At 41.4% G+C, this 24359-nt stretch overlaps 1 protein-coding gene across 1 annotated transcript in view; it reads left to right on the plus strand.

Annotated features, from left to right (window-relative positions):
• Positions 1–433: 433 nt before the first annotated feature.
• Positions 434–24359, plus strand: part of FBN2 (fibrillin 2) — a 228716-nt gene continuing 204790 nt past the window's right edge. Inside the window, exons 1-4 of the mRNA XM_082621174.1 lie at positions 434–1429; positions 2254–2336; positions 7868–7966; positions 10286–10381. Of these exons, the coding sequence (XP_082477300.1) occupies positions 1176–1429; positions 2254–2336; positions 7868–7966; positions 10286–10381 (532 nt within the window). The 5' untranslated portion in view covers positions 434–1175. The remainder of the gene's footprint in view (positions 1430–2253; positions 2337–7867; positions 7967–10285; positions 10382–24359) is intronic.

Here is a 24359-nt window from a genome sequence, read left to right on the forward strand (position 1 = left end):
CGGTCCCTAACTGCCCCCTCCCCCGTCGTCTGCTCGCTTTGTACAGGCAGTCAAAACAGAGCTAGCGGCCAATTGAGGGGGACGGGAAGCAAAGTCGACTAGCGCCTCGCCCCCTCCTCCAGGCGCCCCCGCCCTCCCTCCTCTTTCCCACTTCTCTCCTCGCCCTAACCTCGCCCCCATCCCCCGCTCATTTCCTCTCGTACCCAAGCTCGCCAATCCCTCTTTCCAAGCCCCTTTTCCAAACCCTGGCCTTCCTATCCGGATCGCCCCCCTTCTCCCCAATCTGAGTCCTTTCCCCTCCCTTCACCCTACCCCTTTCCTTCCTCTTCCCCTCCCCCAGCCCCTGGCTCCCCTTGTTCCTCCCCACCCCATCGCCCCCTTACTCTGTCTCCGCCCACTCTGCGCCGGCCCCTCGGTCAGGGCTGCGCCCCACGTGTGGACGGCTGCGCTCCAGCCCCCACTGACAGCCGCCGCCCGCCGGCCCGCCCAGCGCCCCGCCGGGCCTCAAAACCCCCGCGCCTAGCCCTCGCCCGCCGCATCTTCCCCGGCGTCCAGCCTCCCGCCCTCCCTCTCACCGGCGGCTCGCCCCGGTCCCGCGCACCTCCGCCCTGCTCTTCGGCCGCCGCCGGCGCGTCGCTGCCTAGTGGAACTCCGGGCGAGCCGGGAGAAGACCCTCCTTTTCTTTGGGGGGCGACTTTTGTTTGCTTTCCGGCTTCTTTCTGGTGACTTTTGCAGCTTTCCAAGATCTGTGCCCGGAGCGCACGGGAATCCGCCGAGTTGCTGCGTGCAGGCCCTTTTTTTCTTTTGAGGTCCGCTTTCTTTGTAACTTTACGCCGCGGCTGCTCGGGTTACTTTTGTAATTTCCCGCCCCCGCCTGCTGGCGGTCCTGGAGTCGCTCGGGGCAGCGGCCCGGGGGATGCAACGTGGACCGCGCGGGGCTGCCGGCCGCTCAGCCGCCGCGCCTCGCCGCCCGCTTCTCTAGAGCTCGCGCCTCGCCGGCAGTCAGCGGGCCGGCGCTCGGTCCGGGACTCCCACTAGAGCAGGGAGCCTGAGCTCAAGGGAGTCTCGGAGCCGACGAAAGGCTTGTTAGACCTGACTTTTTTCGGGCCGCGTAGATTTTGTCTTCGAGCGCTTCCTCTCAGCGGACCACGGTCCGCGCGCTCTCAGCGCGCGCGATGGGGAGACGGCGGCGGCTGTGTCTCCAGCCCTACTTCGTGTGGCTGGGCTGCGTGGCGCTCTGGGCGCAGGGCACGGCCGGCCAGCCCCAGCCCCCGCCGCCCAAGCCGCCCCGGCCCCAGTCGCTGCCGCAACAGGTCAGGCCCGCAGCGGCGGGCTCTGAAGGCGGGTTCGCAGTGCCCGAGTACCGGGAGGAGGGCGTCGCGGCGGCCAGCCGCGTCCGCAGGCGAGGACAGCAGGACGTGCTCCGAGGGTAGGTGGGCAGGCGGCACGGGGGGGAAACCTCGGCTTGGCAGCTTTCCATCCCACCCCCTCCCAAAACCCAGTTCTGGCGGCTAGAGCCGGGGCCCCTTCCACCAGTAGACCCCAAAGACTCCCAGAAGCGCCTCCCCCTTTTCCTCCGCAGTTCGGCCGGCAAAAAAAAAAACAAAAAAAAACACAACTCCCTCGGGGGGTTGGGCAGCGGGTGGGTCGGAGGCCCCTGGGTGCGGATCGCGGAGCGCCTGCAGAGCCCACCGTGCGGGAACAAGTTCCTGAAGGAAGGCGCGCTTGAGGCCGCCCCGCGCCGCGCTGGGGCTGGTCAAGCCTGCCTGCTCCCCACCGTCGGGGGCGCAACTCCCGAGCCTTTTGTTTGAGGACGTGTGCGGGGCTTACAGCTCACTCTAATCATCAAGCCGAGCGCTCCACCTTCCGACTCGCCATCCTTGACATGTCGGGGCCAAAGTAACAGTTGATCAAGGAGGGATGGATTTGGGGACGAGGGCAAGGATTTTTGAAACGGAGTGCTCCCTTTGTTCTCTGCATCCGGAGTCTAGAATAGTAGCAAATTATATGTTTCCCTGTTTCTTTTCGCTCTTTAAAAAGGTAGCAACGAAGGGCGGATGAAAGGCAATGTTTAGACATTTCTGACCCTCCTCATTCCAGTGTCTAGTTCGTTTACTTCCACGTCTGAGCCCCAAGCCCCAGGAATTTGACGTGTGGTTTTGGTCTGTTGGTTGTCCCATAAATGTTACGAAAACTGCTAATGTATTACCTCACCCCTCTCTAAGTGTGCGTTACTTCACTTGTCTATCGCAGGCCCAACGTATGCGGATCCAGGTTCCACTCCTACTGCTGCCCGGGATGGAAGACGCTCCCTGGAGGAAACCAATGCATTGTCCGTGAGTGCTAGGCTGGGATCGCAGTTTGGGGCAGCACGCTCGGCCCCATCTCAGGGCCGACCTCTTGCATTCAGTCGTTTGGACACACATTTGCGTTTAGAATCCGGTGGCCACATAACAGTAATAATTAGGACGCGCGGCCCCATTTGAATGGTGGGGAAGTAGCAGCCAGTTTGCCTCGGTTTAGACTTCACTTGTAGACTCTGTTGAAGGGCAATAATAATAAAGGTTTCAAAGATACTTGGAAGTTTTATCTTTCTATGTCTATTAATACAAACTGAAGGGGGAGTACAGCAATTCCCCAGATAACCCACACCACTTTTTCCTGAAGGAGAGCAGATAAGACCACAATGTGATTATGTAAATTATCTGCCTTTTGACTCTGCAGGAGGTTTAGGCCTTCTGAATATCAAGCTTTCTTAGGCCTCTGTACAAAACCGCTTTATTATCTCTGGTTTCATCTCAACAGTCACCTAACATAGATATGAAAGGAGCACTCTCAGAGATTTAGAGTTGATCCAGGTTAACAAAAATTTTAAAAGAGAGAACTCTTCCAAATGGCTTGACTTTTTTTTTTTTTAATTTTTGGAAGACATTTAGGAAATTTAGGATTTCCAGATCCCAGATCTCATAGTGTACAGTAGATTTCCAAAGTGTGAGTCTTAGAACTTCAAAAGTTTTGCATATCTGACCTTAAAAGTTTTGATTATTTTATTCAGTTTCCAAAGTGTATACCCAGCTCTCCAAGTTTTAATTGGAGAAGTCATTAGTTACCATTATCAGCCTCACAGTGGTGGACTATGGGATGTCTTACTTCACATGCCTGTGAATTTGTGAGTTGAAGTGTGACTGGCCTTTTCTTGTGTATTTATATAGCACAGCCACATTTGCCTTGTTGGGAGGACAGCCAGGTGTCATAGCACATTTATTTAGAGACAGTCTTGACTTTAGATTGACCTCGATATTCTCCAGGGAAAAGATAATTATGCCACATGAAGAGAGAAAAAGGGCAAGCCACACTAGCCAAGGGATAATAAGGATGTAGTGGCATCTCTGACTCTATATTTATTGGTTTTGTGGGTTTGAGATAGACACTTGATGTTATTTCTGTGCAGTTTTTAAAAAGGCATGATATCTCAAGTGTTGTGAATACTAGCTTCTTATTATTTCTACCCTAAAAATCCCACAATATCCAGTAATGAGGCAAAAACAGGAAGCAACAACTGTGTTCTTTAGGGTGATTCATAAATATTTTAAATAAACCTTTTGATTATAAGCCTTTACTTTTATTAAAAAGAATGGAAGGGTATTGGGTTCTTTTCCCTCCAGCACATAAGTCATATACATGAGGCATTTGTAGGGGTGCATTTACTTTTTCAGACCAGTAGGGTGTTACTGTGCCTGCGTTAAACTTACATGGTTCCTAGAATCCTGAAACAGCTAAGTCACTCACCACACACCTGCCATACTAGCGGAGAGTGACTTAGGCACTGCGGAAAGTCTGACTCACTAAATGTAATGAATGTGACTGCCATTATTGAGTTGGAGAGTAACCGAGGAGAAGGGATTGGTTTATGGTACGTGTTGAAAATCTGTAAAGTCAGATTTTATTGGATCAGTGTGGAATGGGAATTCCAGAGAACAGAGCCTTCCAGAATATTTGCAGTAGGAAAAAAAAAAAAAAAGTATATGTATATATATGGCCCTCTGAGTGTCAGCTTTAAATATATTTTTGGTCTTTGAGTAACAGTGTGCTCTTTACATGTTTAGAAAATCAGCTTTGGAAATCTCAAAGTAACAGTGAATATTGTAGCCCACATTTCTGATACTCCAAGTATTTGGGTGCTTATGAAATACACTGGAATGTACATGTATCATAAATCTATAAAAAGCATAAACTTTGAAATGATCTTTATATCTCCAAGAAACATTTACAGTACTTGTGTCAAGAGATATCTACAAAAATATTTATTAGCACATTTAAAAGGTAATTCAAACACCCAAGACTATAAAATAGTGCACAAAAGAGAGGGAGACTGTAATGCATTTATATTCTCTTGCATGGGTCTCATCTAAATTTTACCTTAATATTTTGCATTAAATTCACTAGTTCAATTAGTTTGACATTTAAAACTGTAGTATATGGAGGTAATAACTAAATTGAAACCATCATAATGTCAAAATTAAGAATTTTCATTCCATGAAATTCTGCCATTTGCAGCAATGTGGATGGACCTAGAGAAAATTATGCTTAGTGAAATAAGTCAGACAAGAGAAAGAAAAAAAATGTATGATATCACTTATATGTGGAATCTAAAAAATAATACAAGTGAATGTATGTGCAAAACAGAAACAGACCCATAGATACAGAAAACTAGTGGTTACAAAAGGGAGAAGTGGGGAAGGGACAAATTAGGGGTGTGGGATTAACAGATACAAACTACTATGTGTAAAATAGATAAGCAACAAGGATATATTGTATAGCACAGGGAATTTTAACCATTATATTGTAATAACATAATGGAGTATAATCTGCAAAAATACTGAATCACTGTGCTATACACCTGAAACTAATATTGTAAATCAACTAGACGTCAATAAAAAAAGAATTTTCATTCCATAACTTTCTTATGATAAAAATTATTTATTATATTTATTGAATTTCCATCATTTAGCAAAAGAAAAGCTCTGAGGAAACTTACAAAAAGAGAATAAGTGAAATACAAATAGAAAAGGAGGACCAAAGATTAATTTCCTTATACATTTATACATCAACATTTTTTCTTTACAGAAAGATATTAAAATGATCAAGTCCTAGAATTTTAATCTGGTTGGCCTTAATCAGGCTTCATGAGAAGATATTAAAATAAAAATATATTTCTCAAACTACTGGAAACTTAATGCATTTTGATTTGAGTCTGCGTCTTGTTGTTATTGTTCTTAATTGTGGCCTGCAAAAATCACTGAAGTACTTCCAAACTTCCAAATATTTGTTTCCAAAATTGACTTTCTCACTTCCCATTTGTTTTTTTAAAATCTTGTTAGAACATGAAGCAATGGAAAAGTTTGCTTATTAATTATTTTGTTGTGAGATTATACTATGAAGAGCATTTTGATCAGTGGAATAACAGTGGGAAGGGGTTGGCCCAGAATCATAGCATTTGAGACCCGAAGAGACATCAGAACATTCCAGTATAATCCTTTTGTTTTATTTTACCAATGAGAAAACTAAACCCAGAGAAGCTGTGGGTTTTTTTCCGAGCTTGCAGTGGGTCAATGGCAGAGCAGGAACTCAACCTCAGACCTCTTGCATACCATTCATTTACTCTCCACTGTGCCATGCATCTTCTCCCAGTGTCACTGAAATCCCAACACCCAGGTCCTCTCTCCTTTCCCCTCTGGTATTTCTGGGCCTCATCATTTTTGTAATTGTGGGAGGGACAGATATTTAGATGAGATGTACAATAGTTTGAGATGAGTGTGAAGAGAAAGAGCCTAAGCATTCTTGCTTCTCATGGGTTCACGGATATACAGGGTACACCTGTGGCCATGACAGGGATCCATCTGAGGATGAGTAGTCTCCAGCCCATCAGACCTTCTTTGGGTTTAGGACCTGGGAAGGGGCACTTTGTATATAATGTAAGCCTAGACTAAATGTCTACCTACTGAGGGTAAGGGGGCTTTGAGATAAAACAATGTTTTAGTAAACATTTGTCATTGGAAAGTTATTGGTGATCAGAAAATCTAGCACATTTTAAGAATTAATAGTCAACTCCATGGCAGAAGCCATATTCTTGCCTAAAATTGTTTTTTATCTTCACACTGTAATTTATGACATTTTCGTTTATAGGGAGTGGTAATAGAGATGATGGCCATATTATGTGGGTGTCAAAAGGCAATCCGGAGAAGAACAACATTTATTGAGTTCATTTCTATAGAACACACCCTTTACATTACATATTGAGGGGCTCAGATCTCTTTGAAAGTTGTGAGACCCCCTCCCTAGCGAAAGATACATACACACATTTACATACATATTTACAGCTACTTTCAGGGCATTCCCAGACTCTCCTCTTCCTGTCTTCATGCATCCACTCATGGAACATTAAAGCATTTGCCTGTGTGCACACAGAGAATTCACTTGTGGATATAGAGATAAATCTCTCAGCTCCTAAATGAACTGACTCTAAATATGGGAGAGACTTCCCATTTGAAGGCACTGGGCTACCGATTTTGAGGATCTGTGGTATGTGCTGTGTCAGTGAGCCTAACATTCTTTGCTCTGATGACCCTCATACCTTGGAGGTCATAGCTGCAGGAGGCGTTGACTCTCCCTCCATCAAAATGTCGCAGCAGCTTTTCTGAGCAGCAGGAATAGGCTAGGTTGTGGAGGTAAAATGGGAGAAGAAAGGCTGGAGGAAGGAGAGAGAGAATTATTAAGGGGAACAAAGATTGATGATGGGGCAGGTCAGATACCAGCCGGGAAGGAATGTGCATGGAACCCCTGGGGCTTGGCCAAGTAGTTAGAGCGTGGAGTCTCCAGCTCAGCCAATTTCACATTCTCTGTCTCCTGTGAAGGTCCTTTACAGAGTTGGCTGTGTTTTCTGAAGGTATGCAGGACCTCTAGGTTTCCTCAACCCTCCCAGCTTCCTAGGACCAAGACTGTCTTCTCACGGTGAATTCTGAGTATAAACTCTTTCCCTTGAATGGAAAAGATGACCTGTATTGATAAGAGTTGAATGATTAGGATTATGGAACTTGAAGTAGCTTCATTTGTGTGAACATTATCATAGGGATACTTAAGAGACTTATTCGCTTGTCTACAATGGGTGATTTTGTTGTATATCTGAAATTAGGCATTATATATCACATATTTAAAAACATTTTTTAACATCTTTATTAGAGTGTAATAGCTTTACAATGTTGTGTTAGTTTCTGCTGTATAACAAAGTGAATCAGCTATACGTATACATATATACCCATATCCCCTCCCTCTTGCATCTCCGTCCCACCCTCCCTATCCCACCCCTCTAGGTGGTCACAAAGCACCCAGCTGATCTCCCTGTACTATGTGGCTGCTTCCCACTAGCTATCTATTTTACATTTGGTAGTGTATATATGTCCATGCCACTCTCTCACTTTGTCCCAGCTTACCCTTCCCCCTCCTCGTGTCCTCAAGTTCATTCTCTACATCTGCATCTTTACTCCTGTCCTGCCTCTAGGTTCGTTAGAACCTTTTTTTTTTTTTAGATTCCATATATATATATATATATATGTTAGCATATGGTATTTGTTTGTCTCTTTCTGACTTACCTCATTCTGTATGACAGGCTCTAGGTCCATCCACCTCATTACAAATAACTCAATTTCGTTTCTTTTTTTGGCTGAGTAATATTCCATTGTATATAATATATCATATATTTTATATCTTAGTTTTTCAGGTTTATTGTTTTTAACTATAGTTTTCTTATTTTGTAAACTATGGTTTATTACCTAATTGTTCGTTCGCTTCCCTGTTTTGCTTTCTACAGCAATTTGTAGAAATAGTTGTGGAGATGGATTTTGTTCCCGTCCTAACATGTGTACTTGTTCCAGCGGCCAAATATCACCAACCTGTGGATCAAAATCAAGTACGTTTTTAATATGTGACCTTATTTACTGCATTATCCGTAAGCTTTTGAGTCAATACTGAATGTCCTTTTCAATGAGGATATAGACCCATGATAATTTTCCTCACTAACTAGGTCAGTACTAATCTTTGGAGTAAAAATCTTTGGTGGCTTAGTTGTTGCCACCAACAACTAAGGGGTAATGGGGGAGTGATTTTCATTAAGAAAAATAATTTCATACTGGTCCAGAAGCTATGTGTCTATTCAGTAAAAGAGCCTGGATTTAGTGGAGAAGTAATTCTTTGCAAGTAATAGCTATAATTTACTGGGTTTTTACCGTGTTGCAGGTACTGTTTTAAGTGTTTAACTATATCATTTTATTTAATTCTCACATGAATATTATGAGATACTATTATTACCCGATTGACAGAGAAGGAGAATGAGGCATATAAGTTTAACTAGCCCAAAGTAACATGGACTTGAAGCCAGGGATTCTGATGCCTAAGCCTGTAGTCTCAAACCCTCAGCTCTGTTTTTTGCCTTTGCTTAATTCCTGTGGCTCATATCCTGTTTTGTGGGTTAACTAAAGGGAAAAGATAAGAGGATTGAGATGACAACAAATATTTATTGTGAACTGACCAGATGTTTTACATATATTAGCTATTTTGCTTTACACACACTGACTCCCAACAGCTCTGTAAGATCACAATAACAGTGGGCTAAGATTGTGTTTTTCATGACCTAAGTAGAAATTTTTGGGTCTTTAAGGTCCAAAATTAATCTTTTAGGCCAGTGTTTAAGGTAATATTTTATAGCAAGTTGGAAGCAGATATTATTTATTTAATTGCTCAATAATTAAATCTTTGTCTGCCTCAAACTAGTGTGAAGTTGGTATATTTTTAACACTTCTCTCTACAAATTTTCCCTAAGAAAAGGTAATAGATAATCTATCTGATTGAGGAATATAAGATTCAAGATTCATATAACAAATGTCATTGTCTGATGATGAAACTTCTGATTAATGCTCTAGTTTCGTTTTCTGTGAAAATAATCTGTCATTTTCCAGACCTTTGAAAACCTGTTATTTAGAATTCATCAAGACTTTCTACCCTGATTAGCAAATTTCTTCCACTACTTTCCTGAACCTCCCTTGTCTGACTGCCTGGACGATACCATTCCCCATATCTTCATTATCCTGTTCTCTTAGTTTTCTCAACTACATCCTCAGCAAAAAACCCAAATCTGGAGAAATTTTTTTACAGTTCAGTTTCTTAATTCCTCTACCTGGGCAGCTGAACAATCACTGGCTGACCCTCAGTTTATGGTATGTAATTTAATAGGGGATCCCTGAATTCATTTGGCCTTGAGTAATACTGGCTGCCTTTTCATCAGGAACTTTTCTCTCCTTTCCAGTCCTCATGATGCTCCAGCTCCACAAAGCATTTAGCACCATGAATCAGTATCTTCTTGAAATGCTTTCTTTTCCCTTCACTTGTAAAATATTAATGGCTCACAATACTCCTTTTCTTGATATTATTTCTTAGTCTCCTTTCTGTATCTTCTCTATTAGCCTTACAGTCACAGTTAGGTATTCCCAAGAGTTCTGTCTACCCTGGGTGAACTTGTTTACGTATATGTCTTCAGTTACTACCAATGTGTGGAGATAATACACAGCCTCCTTGGTCATGGAAGGGTTGCATTATATCCCAAATGCAACAGGGAATCATTGAAAGGGTTTCAATAAGAAAATGAAGCAATGCCATTTATATTATTAAAAGATTACTGTAGCTGCTCTGCAGAGAAAGAATTTGAAGAGGGTAAGAGTAGAAGCTAGGGAACCTATCAGGAGTTTACTGCAACAGTCCAGGTGAGAGATGATACTGAACCACACAGTATCAATGGTGACAGAAAGGAGAAGATGGATTTGAGATATATTTTCCAGTGGAACCTGCAGACCTTGTTAAAACACTTGATGTGAGAGAAAGAGAAGCAGTTGCTTAAGCACTGGGTGATGGCAGTGCCAGGCCTCAGCCACCGCATTCTGAATGGATACATGAGTGCTTCCTGCATCCTAGAACTTACACTTCTAGTCACCTTATATTTCCTTCTTTTAACGTTGAAAGTGTAATAGATTTTAAATATATACTAAATAACATATGTTGTAACAGATATGCTCGTGTGCATACTTACTACAAATAAATAAAGGTATGCTTGGGTCATAACATTTACTTCCGTAGAATACATTTGTCATTAATTGGGTATTTAGTATAGTTTTATAACTCTCACAGATACTATAATTCTAGTGATCGATAATTTTATGTTTTTTGTTGTTCTTTGCAGTTCAGCAGTGCAGCGTTAGGTGCATGAACGGTGGGACCTGTGCAGATGACCATTGCCAATGCCAGAAAGGATATATTGGAACTTATTGTGGACAACGTAAGCAACATTGGGATAGACTCGATTTATTAGAAATAATTTGATTGAGTGGGCATTTGATACTGAGTCATAACTTAAGGTCTTGTAAAGGATCTTAAATTCCTTTAAACATATTTTGATGTAGAAAAGACATACCTTATAGCTGAATACCTAATTTTTTCCAGTTCTTTAAAAATTTTTGTTTTAGAGTATTGATGTTGTTGAATATTACTAGTGCTTTATCAAATTTGACGTATATCACAGGTAAATATTTACTTGATTTTCTTTTATCTAGTTCCATAAAGCATGGATACCTTTCTGAAAAAAATGGTAACGTTCGCTGTGATCTCTCTCTCTTTTTAGGATATCCCAAACTTAACCCTAGCAGAGCCAATCTTATAAATTGTCCTTTTCTCAAATATATTTTATTATTTAATACCACAGTACAGGGCTGTGAAGTGATGTTTTAAAAATCATGTCATTGTGAAAGAGGGAGCTTTAATCCAGCAAAGCTCTTTACTCACTGGAGAATATCCTATTATAATCAAAAACAACCTTTTAGCAAGAATGTAAGGATGATACCTCTTATATTTTGACTTATCACTGGGGAATACTTTAGGTTAGTGTTTCCCAAATTGTGGGACTCTTACAGGAATTCCCATATTTTTAAGTATGGATGAGTAGAAGGACATGATATTAACGAAAGTTGAATCATAAATAGTAAGAAAGTCCCTTTTCACTCCGTTTGCATTTCATCAGGTGCAGAGTCTAGGTTTGCTGCTAATCATCAAGGCCTCCCTAAGAATTGTTCATTAACCATTTTACCATAGCAAGACCACATCTTAGATGTGCAAGAATATCTAGCTTGTTTTAAACTAAACTTATTCTGTTTTTGTTGCAGTCTAAAAAACTTCTAAAATTATTATAAAATATATATATAATATAAAATTTACCATTTTAACTATTAAGTATATGTTCAGTGGCATTAAGTACATTCACATTGTTGTGCAACTGTCGCCAACATCCATCCACAGAACATTTTTTGTGTTGTAAGACTGAAACTCTGTACCCATTAAATGCCATCTCCCCATTTCCCCTCACCCCACCTCCTGGCAAGCACCATTCTACTTTCTGTCTCCATGAATTTGACAGCTCTAGGTACCACATATAAGCGGAATCATATAGTATTTGTCCTTTTGTGGCTGGCTTCTTTCACTTAGCATAATGCGTTCGTGGTTCATTTATGTTGTAGCTTGTGTCAGAATTTTCTTCCTTTTTAAGGCTGAATAATATTCCATTTTGTGTATATATCATATTTTGCTTTTATCTATTTGTCCACTGATGGACACTTGAGATACTTCCACCTTTGGTTACGAATAACACTGTGGTGAACCTGGGTGGATAAACATCCATTCAAGTCCCTGCTTCAGGTCTTTTGGATATATACCCACAACTGGAATCGAGGGATCATATGGTAGTTCTGTTTTACATTTTTGAAGACCTGCCCTTCATACTGTTTTCAATAGTGGCTACACCGTTTTATATTTTACTACAGGTGGGAACCAGCAGTGCACAAGGGTTCCAATTTCTCCACATCCTCACCAACAATTGTTTTTTCTGTTTTCTTGGTGGTAGCAATCTTAATGGATACAAAGTGGTATCTCCTTGTGGCTTTTGATGTTATTTTTGAGGTTGCCTTCAGGTTTGGGTAATTTTAGCTTTCTGTTTATAAGTGCTATAAAGTTTTCTTTTAAAATAATTTAAAATAAACAGGTGAATTGATTTAAAGAAAAATATTCTCTTAAGGTCAGGAGTCGACAAACATTTTCTGTAAAGGCCAGATAGTAACTATTTTACACTTTGTGATCCGTGTCACTATTCAACTCTGCCATTGTAGTGCAAAAGCAACCATATGCAAATAAAAAAGCTTGACTGTGTTTCAGCAAAACTTTCTGGACACTGAAATTTGAATTTCATATAATTTCCATGTGTCACAAAAATATTATTCTTCTTTTGATTTTTCAACCACATAAAATTGTAAAAACCCTTCTTAACTCATGGACAGCACAAAAACTGGCAGCGAGCCAGATCTGTCCTGTGGCCCATAGTTTGCAGACCCCTTGTGTAGGTGGTTCTCAGGTATGGGAAAAGCTGTTGAGCTAGCCTGAGATTGAGCCTGGGAAATGGAATCTTAAGGAATCTGAGAGAACACCGTGCTCTGAGGCCAGTTTTTTGCAAGAATAGAAGATGCCAATGTAATAACTTTTTTTAGGCTAGGGTTGACCAGGTGAGAGCAGGAAACAGCTGGACAACAGTGGATCAGAGATTGTAACAAAATTTCTTTTTTCATAAAAGATTTTTTTTCTGTATTTTTTCATACATTCAAGCATTTTCCAAATTTTATACAATGGACTCCAGATTATAACTATTTTAAAAAGTCTACTATGAACACCATATTTATTTATTTATTTATTTATTTTTATTGAAGTACAGTTGCTTTATAATGTTGTGTTAGCCTCCACTGCACACCAAAATGAATCAGCCATACACAGACAGATATCCCCTCCCTTTTGGAATTCCCTCCCATTTAGGTTACCACAGTGCATTAGGTAGAGTTCCCTGTGCTATACAGCATAATTTGTCTATTTTATTTATAACAAAGCAGATTTATACCTTTTTTTACACCTACAAAAACATTAGGAGATCTGATTGTATCCCTATTTTATAGAATTCAATAGCCAGAGAAGAGACACTGTTAGGCTTCTTGAAACTCAACCTTTTACTTCTTAGGGAGAAAAATTGTAATTCCTTTAGAATTGCAGGGGAAGAGCTTTGCCTCAACTGGTCTTTCAGAGTATTTCGTCAAACCTATCCTAAAACTAGCCACTTTTGCCTGAATTCAGCTGCTGTACCTGTCTGGGATATGTGTGTGTATGTATGTATGTATTTTTCTGAAAGTTCTACAGAAAGAGCTCTTGTAGGTATGTCTCTTCCCTGCTCTTCACACAGAAATGGGAAATGAGGTGACGGAAAGTAGTTTCCCCATCCTGTAGGAGGTGCTTTTATGTTCTTCTGCCCCTGTGGCAAGCCATATTGATGTCACCACACTTTTCAGGAGGGGAAAGCAAAAAAGCACTGGGCCAGAAGCCCATGATACATCTGAAAATTTGTTCTCTAGATATCTCATGGGACGGAACTATCCTTGCCTAACCTTTACTCACGGGTAATAGAACATTTGGTTCAAGAAAGTTATATAACTTAAAAAATTCATTAGTCCCAGCAAATAAGAAGGTGATGGTATGATAACTAGTACATGTCAGCTCAAGAAATGGTTTAAGGAAGATGCTTTCTAAGTTGTCTTATATAGAGAGAGTATTACTGGGAGTAAAGAGGAGGGTGTAACAGTGTCAGCTTGTGAACCCAGAAAAGTCCTGGAAATGTTTTTTAAAATGAAGATTATAGGGCTTCCCTGGTGGCGCAGTGGTTGAGAGTCCGCTTGCTGATGCAGGGGACACGGGTTTGTGCCCCGGTCCGGGAAGATCCCACATGCCGTGGAGCGGCTGGGCCCGTGAGCCATGGCTGCTGAGCCTGCGCGTCCAGAGCCTGTGCTCCACAACGGGAGAGGCCACAACAGTGAGAGGCCTACGTACCGCAAAAAAAAACAAACAAAAAAAATGAGGATTATAAAAACCTTAAAATTGCTTAGCTGTTTTCCCAGAAATGTAGAAAATGTTCTTTAGAAAGTACTCTTTCATTTCCTTCAGCAATGTTTATTGAATAACTACTGTATGCCCCACATTGTGCAAGGTGCTGGGAGTACACCAGTGATGAGCAAGATGATGCCCAACTTCTTAGAGCTTATCTTCTGGTCGGGAAGACAGGTAACAAGTAGGTGAAAAGTGAAATGCCTAATACAAATTTAGGGAATGAGAAGTTCTAGAACAATAAATGAGAGTAAGGGGGAGAGAGTCTGGGTCAGAATAAGCAGTTCTCTGCTATTTTTTAACTGGGGAATCTCTGAGAAGGTGACTTTGAACACAGACCTGAGTCTGTGCTTTTAGGTCTATGGGAAAAGTGTTCTAGAAAGAGGGAAAAGCAAATACGAAGGACCTGTGGTGGGAACATACATTTTTGAAACAAGAGGAAGACTTATGTGGCTGAAGTGAGGGAAAGAAATAATGTCAGGGGATGAGTTCAGAGACAAAGGTGTAGGGCCTCATAAACCAAGGAAAGAAATTTGGACTATCCCCCAAATATTATGGGAACCCATTGGTGCAGTTTGAGCAGTGGAGTGATACAATCCGATTAACATTAAAAAAAAAATCACTCTGGCTGCTGTGTTGAAACTGGATTGTAGAAATGGCAAGAGAGAAAATGAAGGGGCCAGTTAGGAGGCTAGTGCAGTGGTGCTGGTAAATGATGCTCTAGTAACTGAGGATGTGATAAGTGTTTGGATTAAGCTTGCATTGGAGGTAGAATCTATGGAAGGAAGTGTGTACTGATGGAATGGGTGTGGTGAATGAGACTGAAAGAAAAAGCAAAGATCCATAATGACAACTAGAAGGTTTGGGTTGAGCTCTGGGCTGAATGGTGATGCCATTTCCTGATATTCCAAAGACTGAGTGGGGAGTGGGTTGGACTGGGGTCAGGTGGGGCTAAGAGCATGAGATATCAAGAGTTCTCTTTTGGATTTGATAGTTAAAGAAGTTTGTTAGACTTCCAAGTGAAAAGATCTATGAACTCAGCTCTTAGGAGAGAGCTCAGAGATAGAGATATGACTTCGGGAGCATATAGATTGAATTTTTATATGGTTAATCTTTTAATTGTAGGCCTAGACAAAGATCACTAGGAAGTTGGTGCAGGTAGAGAAGAGAGGTAGGCTGAAGCCAGAGCCTTGATTGCTGCCCAACATTTTGAGGTGGAGAAGAGAAAGGAGAAGCCAGCAAAGAGTGAGAAAGAGTAGACAGTGAGACAGGAGGGAAACTGGGAGAGCAGGGTAACCTGGAAGACAAAGGAAAAAGGTAGCGCCAGTAGTAGAGATTTATATTATTTCATGTAGAAAAATAGGCTTTTGTTTCTTTCCTCTTTGTAACATTTTAACCTGGTTTAGCATCTTTTTTTTTACATCTTTATTGGAGTATAATTGCTTAACAAAGGTGTGTTAGTTTCTGCTTTATAACAAAATGAATCAGTTATACATATACATATGTTCCCATATCCCCTCCCTCTTGCGTCTCCCTCCCACCCTCCCTATCCCACCCCTCCAGGCGGTCACAAAGCACCGAGCTGATCTCCCTGTGCTATGCGGCTGCTTCCCACTAGCTATCTACCTTACGTTTGGTAGTGTATATATGTCCATGCCTCTCTCTCGCTTTGTCACAGCTTACCCTTCCCCCTCCCCATATCCTCAAGTCCATTCTCTAGTAGGTCTGTGTCTTTATTCCTGTCTTACCCCTAGGTTCTTCATGACACTTTTTTTTCTTAAATTCCATATATATGTGTTAGCATACAGTATTTGTCTTTCTCTTTCTGACTTACTTCACTCTGTATGACAGACTCTAGGTCTATCCACCTCATTAAAAATAGCTCAATTTTGTTTCTTTTTATGGCTAATATTCCATTGTATATATGTGCCACACCTTCTTTATCCATTCATCCGATGATGGACACTTAGGTTGTTTCCATCTCCGGGCTATTGTAAATCGGGCTGCTATGAACATTTTGGTACATGGCTCTTTTTGAATTATGGTTTTCTCACAGTATATGCCCAGTAGTGGGATTGCTGGGTCATATGGTAGCTCTATTTGTAGTTTCTTAAGGAACCACCATACTGTTCTCCATAGTGGCTGTACCAATTCACATTCCCACCAGCAGTGCAAGAGTGTTCCCTTTATTCCACACCCTCTCCAGCATTTATTGTTTCTAGATTTTTTGATGATGGCCATTCTGACTGGTGTGGGATGATATCTCATTGTAGTTTTGATTTGCATTTCTCTAATGATTAAAGATGTTGAGCATTCTTTCATGTGTTTGTTGGGAGTCTGTATATCTTCTGTGGAGAAATGTCTATTTAGGTCTTCTGCCCATTTTTGGATTGGGTTGTTTGTTTTTTTGTTATTGAGCTGCATGAGCTGCTTATAAATTTTCAAGATTAAGCCTTTGTCAGTTGCTTCATTTGCAAATATTTTCTCCCATTCTAAGGGTTGTCTTTTGGTCTTGTTTATGGTTTCCTTTGCTGTGCAAAAGCTTTTAAGTTTCATTAGGTCCATGTGTTTATTTTTGTTTTTATTTCCATTTCTCTAGGAGGTGGGTCAAAAAGGATCTTGCTGTGATTTATGTCATAGAATGTTCTGCCTATGTTTTCCTCTAAGAGTTTGATAGTTTCTGGCCTTACATTTAGGTCTTTAATCCATTTTGAGCTTATTTTTATGTATGGTGTTAGAGAGTGATCTAATCTCATACTTTTACATGTCCCTGTCCAGTTTTCCCAGCACCACTTATTGAAGAGGCTGTCCTTTCTCCACTGTACATTCCTGCCTCCTTTATCAAAGATTAGGTGACCATTTGTGCGTGGGTTTATCTCTGGGCTTTCTATCCTGTTCCATTGATCTATCTTTCTGTTTTTGTTCCAGTACCATACTGTCTTGATTACTGTAGCTTTGTAGTATAGTCTGAAGTCAGGGGGCCTGATTCCTCCAGCTCCATTTTTCGTTCTCAAGATTGCTTTGGCTATTCGGGGTCTTTTGTGTTTCCATGCAAATTGTGAAATTTTTTGTTCTAGCTCTGTGAAAAATGCCAGTGGTAGCTTGATAGGGATTGCATTGAATCTGTAGATTGCTTTGGGTAGTAGAGTCATTTTCACAATGTTGATTCTTCTAATCCAAGAACAAGGTATATCTCTCCATCTATTTGTATCATCTTTAATTTCTTTCATCAGTGTCTTATAATTTTCTGCATACAGGTCTTTTGTCCCCTTAGGTAGGTTTATTCCTAGATATTTTATTCTTTTTGTTGCAGTGGTAAATGGGAGTGTTTTCTTGATTTCACTTTCAGATTTTTCATCATTAGTATATAAGAATGCCAGAGATTTCTGTGCATTAATTTTGCATCCTGCTACTTTACCAAATGCATTGATTAGCTCTAGTAGTTTTCTGGTAGCATCTTTAGGATTCTCTATGTATAGTATCATGTCATCTGCCAACAGTGACAGCTTTACTTCTTCTTTTCCGATTTGGATTCCTTTTATTTCCTTTTCTTCTCTGATTGCTGTGGCTAAAACTTCCAAAACTAGGTTGAATAAGAGTGGTGAGAGTGGGCAACGTTGTCTTGTTCCTGATCTTAGTGGAAATGGTTTCAGTTTTTCATCATTGAGGACGATGTTGGCTGTGGGTTTGTCATATATGGCCTTTATCATTTGAGGAAAGTTCCCTCTATGCCTACTTTCTGCAGGGTTTTTATCATAAATGGGTGTTGAATTTTGTCAAAAGCTTTCTCTGCATCTATTGAGATGATCATATGGTTTTTCTCCTCCAATTTGTGAATATGGTGTATCACGTTGATTGATTTGCGTATATTGAAGAATCCTTGCATTCCTGGAATAAACCCCACTTGATCATGGTGTATGATCCTTTTAATGTGCTGTTGGATTCTGTTTGCTAGTATTTTGTTGAGGATTTTTGCATCTATGTTCATCAGTGATATTGGCCTGTAGTTTTCTTTCTTTGTGACATCCTTGTCTGGTTTTGGTATCAAGGTGATGGTGGCCTCGTAGAATGAGTTTGGGAGTGTTCCTCCCTCTGCTATATTTTAGAAGAGTTTGAGAAGGATAGGTGTCAGCTCTTCTCTAAATGTTGGATAGAATTCGCCTGTGAAGCCATCTGGTCCTGCCTGGGCTTTTATTTGTTGGAAGATATTTTATCACTGTTTCAATTTCAGTGCTTGTGATTGGTCTGTTCATATTTTCTATTTCTTCCTGATTCAGTCTTGGCAGGTTGTGTATTTCTAAGAACTTGTCCATTTCTTCCAGGTTGTCCATTTTACTGGCATAGAGCTGCTTGTAGTAATCTCCCATGATCTTTTGTATTTCTGCAGTGTCTGTTGTTACTTCTCCTTTTTCATTTCTAATTCTATTGATTTGAGTCTTCTCCCTTTTTTTCTTGATGAGTCTGGCTAATGGTTTATCAATTTTGTTTATCTTCTCAAAGAACCAGCTTTTAGTTTTATTGATCTTTGCTATCGTTTCCTTCATTTGATTTCATTTATTTCTGATCTGATTTTTATGATTTCTTTACTGCTGCTAACTTTGGGGTGTTTTTGTTCTTCCTTCTCTAATTGCTTTAGGTGCAAGGTTAGGTTGTTTATTCGAGATGTTTCCTGTTTCTTAAGGTGGGATTGTATTGCTATAAACTTCCCTCTTAGAACTGCTTTTGCTGCATCCCATAGGTTTTGGGTTGTCGTGTCTCCATTGTCATTTGTTTCTAGGTACTTTTTTATTTCCTCTTTGATTTCTTCAGTGATCACTTCGTTATTAAGTAGTGTATTGCTTTGCCTCCATGTGTTTGTATTTTTTATAGCTCTTTTCCTGCAATTGATATCTAATCTTATAGCATTGTGGTCGGAAAAGATACTTGATACAATTTCAGTTTTCTTAAATTTACCAAGGCTTGATTTGTGACCCAAGATACGATCTATCCTGGAGAATGTTCCATGAGCACTTGAGAAAAATGTGTATTCTGTTGTTCTTGGATGGAATGTCCTATAAATATCAATTAAGTTCATCTTGTTTAATGTATCATTTAAAGTTTGTGTTTCCTTATTTATTTTCATTTTGGATGATCTGTCCATTGGTGAAAGTGGGGTGTTAAAGTCCCGTACTATGAATGTGTTACTGTCAATTTCCCCTTTTATGGTTGTTAGTATTTGCCTTATGTATTGAGGTGCTACTATGTTAGGTGCATAAATATTTACAATTGTTATATCTTCTTCTTGGATCGATCCCTTGATCATTATGTAGTGTCCTTCTTTGTCTCTTCTAATAGTCTTTATTTTAAAGTCTATTTTGTCTGATATGAGAATTGCTACTCCAGCTTTCTTTTGGTTTCCATTTGCATGGAATATCTTTTTCCATCCCCTCACTTTCAGTCTGTATGTGTCTCTAGGTCTGAAGTGGGTCTCTTGTAGACAGCATATATATGGGTCTTGTTTTTGTATCCATTCAGCCAATCTGTGTCTTTTGGTGGGAGCATTTAGTCCATTTACATTTAAGGTAATTATTGATATGTATGTTGCTATTCCCATTTTCTTAATCGTTTTGCGTTCATTATTGTAGGTCTTTTCCTTCTGTTGTGATTCTTGCCTAGAGAAGTTCCTTTAGCTTTTGTTGTAAAGCTGGTTTGGTGGTGCTGAACTCTCTCAGCTTTTGCTTGTCTGTAAACGTTTTAATTTCTCCATCAAATCTGAATGAGATCCTTGCTGGGTAGAGTAATCTTAGTTGCAGGTTTTTCTCCTTCATCACTTTAAATATGTCCTGCCAGTCCCTTCTGGCTTGCAGAGTTTATGCTGAAAGGTCAGCTGTTAACCTTATGGGGATTCCCTTGTGTGTTATTTGTTGTTTTTCCCTTGCTGCTTTTAATATGTTTTCTTTGTTTTTAATTTTTGACAGTTTGATTAACATGTGTCTTGACATATTTCTCCTTGGATTTATCCTGTATGGGACTCTCTGTGCCTCCTGGACTTGATTAACTATTTCCTTTCCCATATTAGGGAAGTTTTCAACTCTATTCTCTTCAAATATTTTCTCAGTCCCTTTCTTTTTCTCTTCTTCTTCTGGAACCCCTATACTTCGAATGTTGGTGTGGTTAATGTTGTCCCATAGGTCTCTGAGACTGTCCTCAGTTTTTTTCATTCTTTTTTCTTTCTTCTGCTCTGCAGTAGTTATTTCCACTATTTTATCTTCCACGTCACTTATCCGTTCTTATGCCTCAGTTATCCTGCTATTGATCCCATCTAGAGTATTTTTAATTTCATTTATTGTGTTTCTAATTGTTACTTGATTCATCTTTAGTTCTTCTAGGTCCTTGTTAACTGTTTCTTGCATTTTGTCTATTCTATTTCCAGGATTTTGGATCATCTTTACTATCATTATCCTGAATTCTTTTTCAGGTAGACTGCCTAATTCCTCTTCATTTGTTAGGTCTGGTGGGTTTTTATCTTGCTCCTTCACCTGCTGTGTGTTTTTCTGTCTTCTCATTTTGCTTATCTTACTGTATTTGGGGTCTCCTTTTTGCAGGCTGCAGGTTCGTACTTCCCGTTGTTTTTGGTGTCTATCCCCAGTGGCTAAGGTTGGTTCAGTGGGTTGTGTAGGCTTCCTGGTGGAGGGGATTAGTGCCTGTGTTCTGGTGGATGAGGCCGGATCTTGTCTTTCTGTTGGGCTGGTCCACGTTTGGTGGTGTGTTTTGGGGTGTCTGTGGACTTTTTATGATTTTAGGCAGCCTCTGTGCTAATTGGTGGCGTTGTGTTCCTGTCATGCTAGTTGTTTGGCATAGGGTGTCCAGCACTGTAGCTTGCTGGTCGTTGAGTGAAGCTGGGTGCTGGTGTTGAGATGGAGATCTCTGGAAGATTTTCACCGCTTGATATTATGTGGAGCTGGGAGGTCTCTTGTGGACCAGCGTCCTGAAGTTGGCTCTCCCACCTCAGAGGCACAGCACTGACTCCTGGCTCCTCAATTTGGGATGATTCGTTGTCTATTCATATATTCCACAGATGCAGGGTACATCAAGTTGATTGTGGAGCTTTAATCCGCTGCTTCTGAGGCTGCTGGGAGTGATTTCCCTTTCTCTTCTTTGTTCTCACAGCTCCCGGGTCTGAGCTTTGGATTTGGCCCCACCTCTCCATGTAGCTCGCGGAGGGCGTCCGTTCTTCGCTCAGACAGGACAGGGTTAAAGGAGCAGCCGCTTCGGGGACTCTGGCTCACTCAGGCCGGGGGTGGGGGGAGGGAGGGGCACGGAGGCGGGGCAAGCGTGCGGCGGCAGAGGCCGGCGTGACGTTGCACCACCCCGAGGCGCGCCGTGCGCTCTCCCGGGAAAGCGGACCCTGGATCCCGGGACCCCGGCAGTGACGGGCTGCACAGGCTCCCCGGAAGGGCTGCGTGGACAGTGACCTGCGCTCGCACACAGCCCTCTTGGCGGCGGCAGCAGCAGCCCAGCGTCCCACGCCCGTTTCTGGGGTGTGCGCTTTCAGCCGTGCCTCACGCCTGCCTGTGTAGCTCCGACTCTAGAGCTCCTTTAAGCAGCGCTCTTAATCCCCTCTCCTCGCGCACCAGGAAACAACGAGGCAAGAAAAAGTCTCTTGCCTCTTCAGCAGGTCCAGACTTTTTCCCGGACTCCCTCCCGGCTAGCTGTGGCGCATTAGCCCCTTCAGGCTGTGTTCACGCCGCCAGCCCCAGTCCTTTCCCTGCGCTCTGACCGAAGCCCGAGCCTCAGCTCCCAGCCCCGCCTGCCCCCACGGGCGAGCAGACAAGCCTCGGGCTCGTGAGTGCTGGTCGGCACCAATCCTCTGTGCGGGAATCTCTCCGCTTTGCCCTACCCAGGTACGTGGGGAGTTTCTTGCCTTTTGGGAGGTCTGAGGTCTTCTGCCAGCGTTCAATAGGTGTTCTGTAGGAGTTGTTCCATGTGTAGCTGTATTTCTGGTGTATCTGTGGGGAGGAAGGTGATCTCCGCGTCTTACTCTTCCGCCATCTTTAGCGTCTGTTTTTATCCCATATGTTTGTGTAGAAGTGACTACCATAATTTCAGATTTGACTTATGTCCAAGTGTTTGTACCTATGTTGAGTGGTACAGGAGTCTGTCTAGTAATAACAGACACTTGTCGTATTACCTAGCACAGAGTAGGTGCTCAGTAAATATTTACTGAATAAAAATATTCAGACTTTGGCAGTCATGATCAGGGTTCTATTTGACAGGCTGACCAGCTTGAAACAGTGTTTGCTTCTCCCTTCTCCCCAGATCATGGCAGGCAGGTAAGAAACCAGCTCATATTTCTTTCCATAGTCGTCTTCTTCCTTGCCTTTTGCTTTGTCCCACACTAGGTGTAAGCACTTTTTTTTTCTTCCTGGGTGGTCAGCATTCTTTCCGTGGTGGAAATTTAGGCTTATAAAAGTTTCTTTCCAACTGCAGTTGAAAGGTAAATTTGTTGCCATTATGTCTTGTTACTTTATAAAATAACTTTTATCCTAATTTATTCAAAAGAAGGAATTTACCTCTTTTTTTTCCTTTTGGTCCACTTTTATATCTACATTGCCTGCTTCTCTTCTTTGGCTATTGCTCTTCAGGGTAAACTTTGGTTGCTATAGAACAAGTCTTATTTTTCATACAGATTCTTTGCAGTGTAAAAAAGAAGGGGAATTAAGATTGTAGAACACTTTAATGTGTAGCCACTGTGAACTTTTTTTTTTACACCATTTTATTTAATCCTCAAACTCCTCTGGGGTAGGGACTATTAACTCTACTTTATAGGCAGGGAAGCTGAGAATCGGAAGGATGACGTGACTGGGATGTGCTGAGCACAGCAGAACTCCTCATCTGTTCCCTGCGTTGTTCCACCTCCCAAAAAGGTGGGAAGAATCCTGCGAGATTTTGACATATTTTGGGAGTTTTTGAGAATCTGCAGTTCATCAAATACTACAGTAAATGAGGGGGAAACAAAGGCAAACTCCTTATGGTCCCTCTCCTGGAAGATCTCTCTCTCAGGTGAGAGTAGGAATAGAAGCAAATGGCTGTATTGGCCGGTCTCATCCTTCTTGTTCAGAGGAACCCTTGGTAGTTCCTTAAATTATTGAAGTCACCAAAGATTTTTTGTTTAAATGGGTTATACGTGCTGATATTTACTGTATTAAAAATTAAAATTGATAAATTAAAAATTTCTTTTCATTTGAAGTAACAAAAAGCCATGTTGCATGTTAACATAATTTTTTATGAATAATAACTACGTTTTCCACACCAAAAAAAAATTCAGTGAGAAGAGAGGCATTGTTAGTCTAACCTGTGTAGGTTAGCCTGGATTTCATGTGTACTGGGCGATCTGTCTCCAGGAGATGCTCCAGGCTCATCCAGCCCTCTTCTCCTCCCTGGCATTTGGAAGCTCTGTCTTGGAAAACCCTGAGAGAAGCCCTCCCTCCGCCTCCTGAGGGATAGATCCTGAGTGACAGTCATGGATGGGTTTTCCCATTCACATTATAAGGGTTAGCATATGCATAATGAGAGAACATGTCTGGGACAGTGACTTTCATTTACATTTCTTACACCTTGATAGTATTTAAAGAAAATTCCTTTCATATTAATTAATTACATTAGGTGAGTGTTACCCATTTGCAGTATACCTTTAACAATCAAAATATTCAAATCCTTACGGTTGTTTCTGTGAAATTATACCCTACCGAGAGTTCTCTTGACAGATTTTTGTTCCTTCCACATTCCTGTCCACCTCCATCTTTCTCATGCTTCTCATGACCTTTATTTCACATCTTTTATCCTGTGTATTTATCCATCTAACTTACTGCCCAACTGTTTTTCCAAGGCAGTGATGAATTGGACTTTCTAGTAAAACTCAGCTTGGGACAAGTGAAGAAGCAGAAAGGTGTGGTTCTTAGGGAGACGTTCCTGTGTAGACATACAAAGAAGTCTGCTTTGGAGCGAAGCCTGATGCAGACAAAGAATTTTAAGAGCATTGGCACACTGATGCTTTAAGACGAAGGTGTCTTGTTTCAAAGTTTGCTTTGGTATTGCTACTATGAGCAGAAGAGAAATCATTCTGTGTGCTCTGGATGATGGTAGGTAATCCAGCTGCATGTTCCTGGTAAGGAAATAGCAACCCTCTTGCATCTTTAGATATCACTTTATTTATTGAGCTTCCCATTTCTGATATGGCCCTCACTTGAAGTGCACGTAAATGTGCTCTGCCTTGTCACTGCCCTTTCGTGTCTTAAGTCCTGTTTTGGAGGCAC

The sequence above is a fragment of the Mesoplodon mirus genome (genome assembly GCF_964341445.2).
Source record: "Mesoplodon mirus genome assembly, chromosome: 5".
Classification (NCBI taxonomy): Eukaryota; Metazoa; Chordata; class Mammalia; order Artiodactyla; family Ziphiidae; genus Mesoplodon; species Mesoplodon mirus.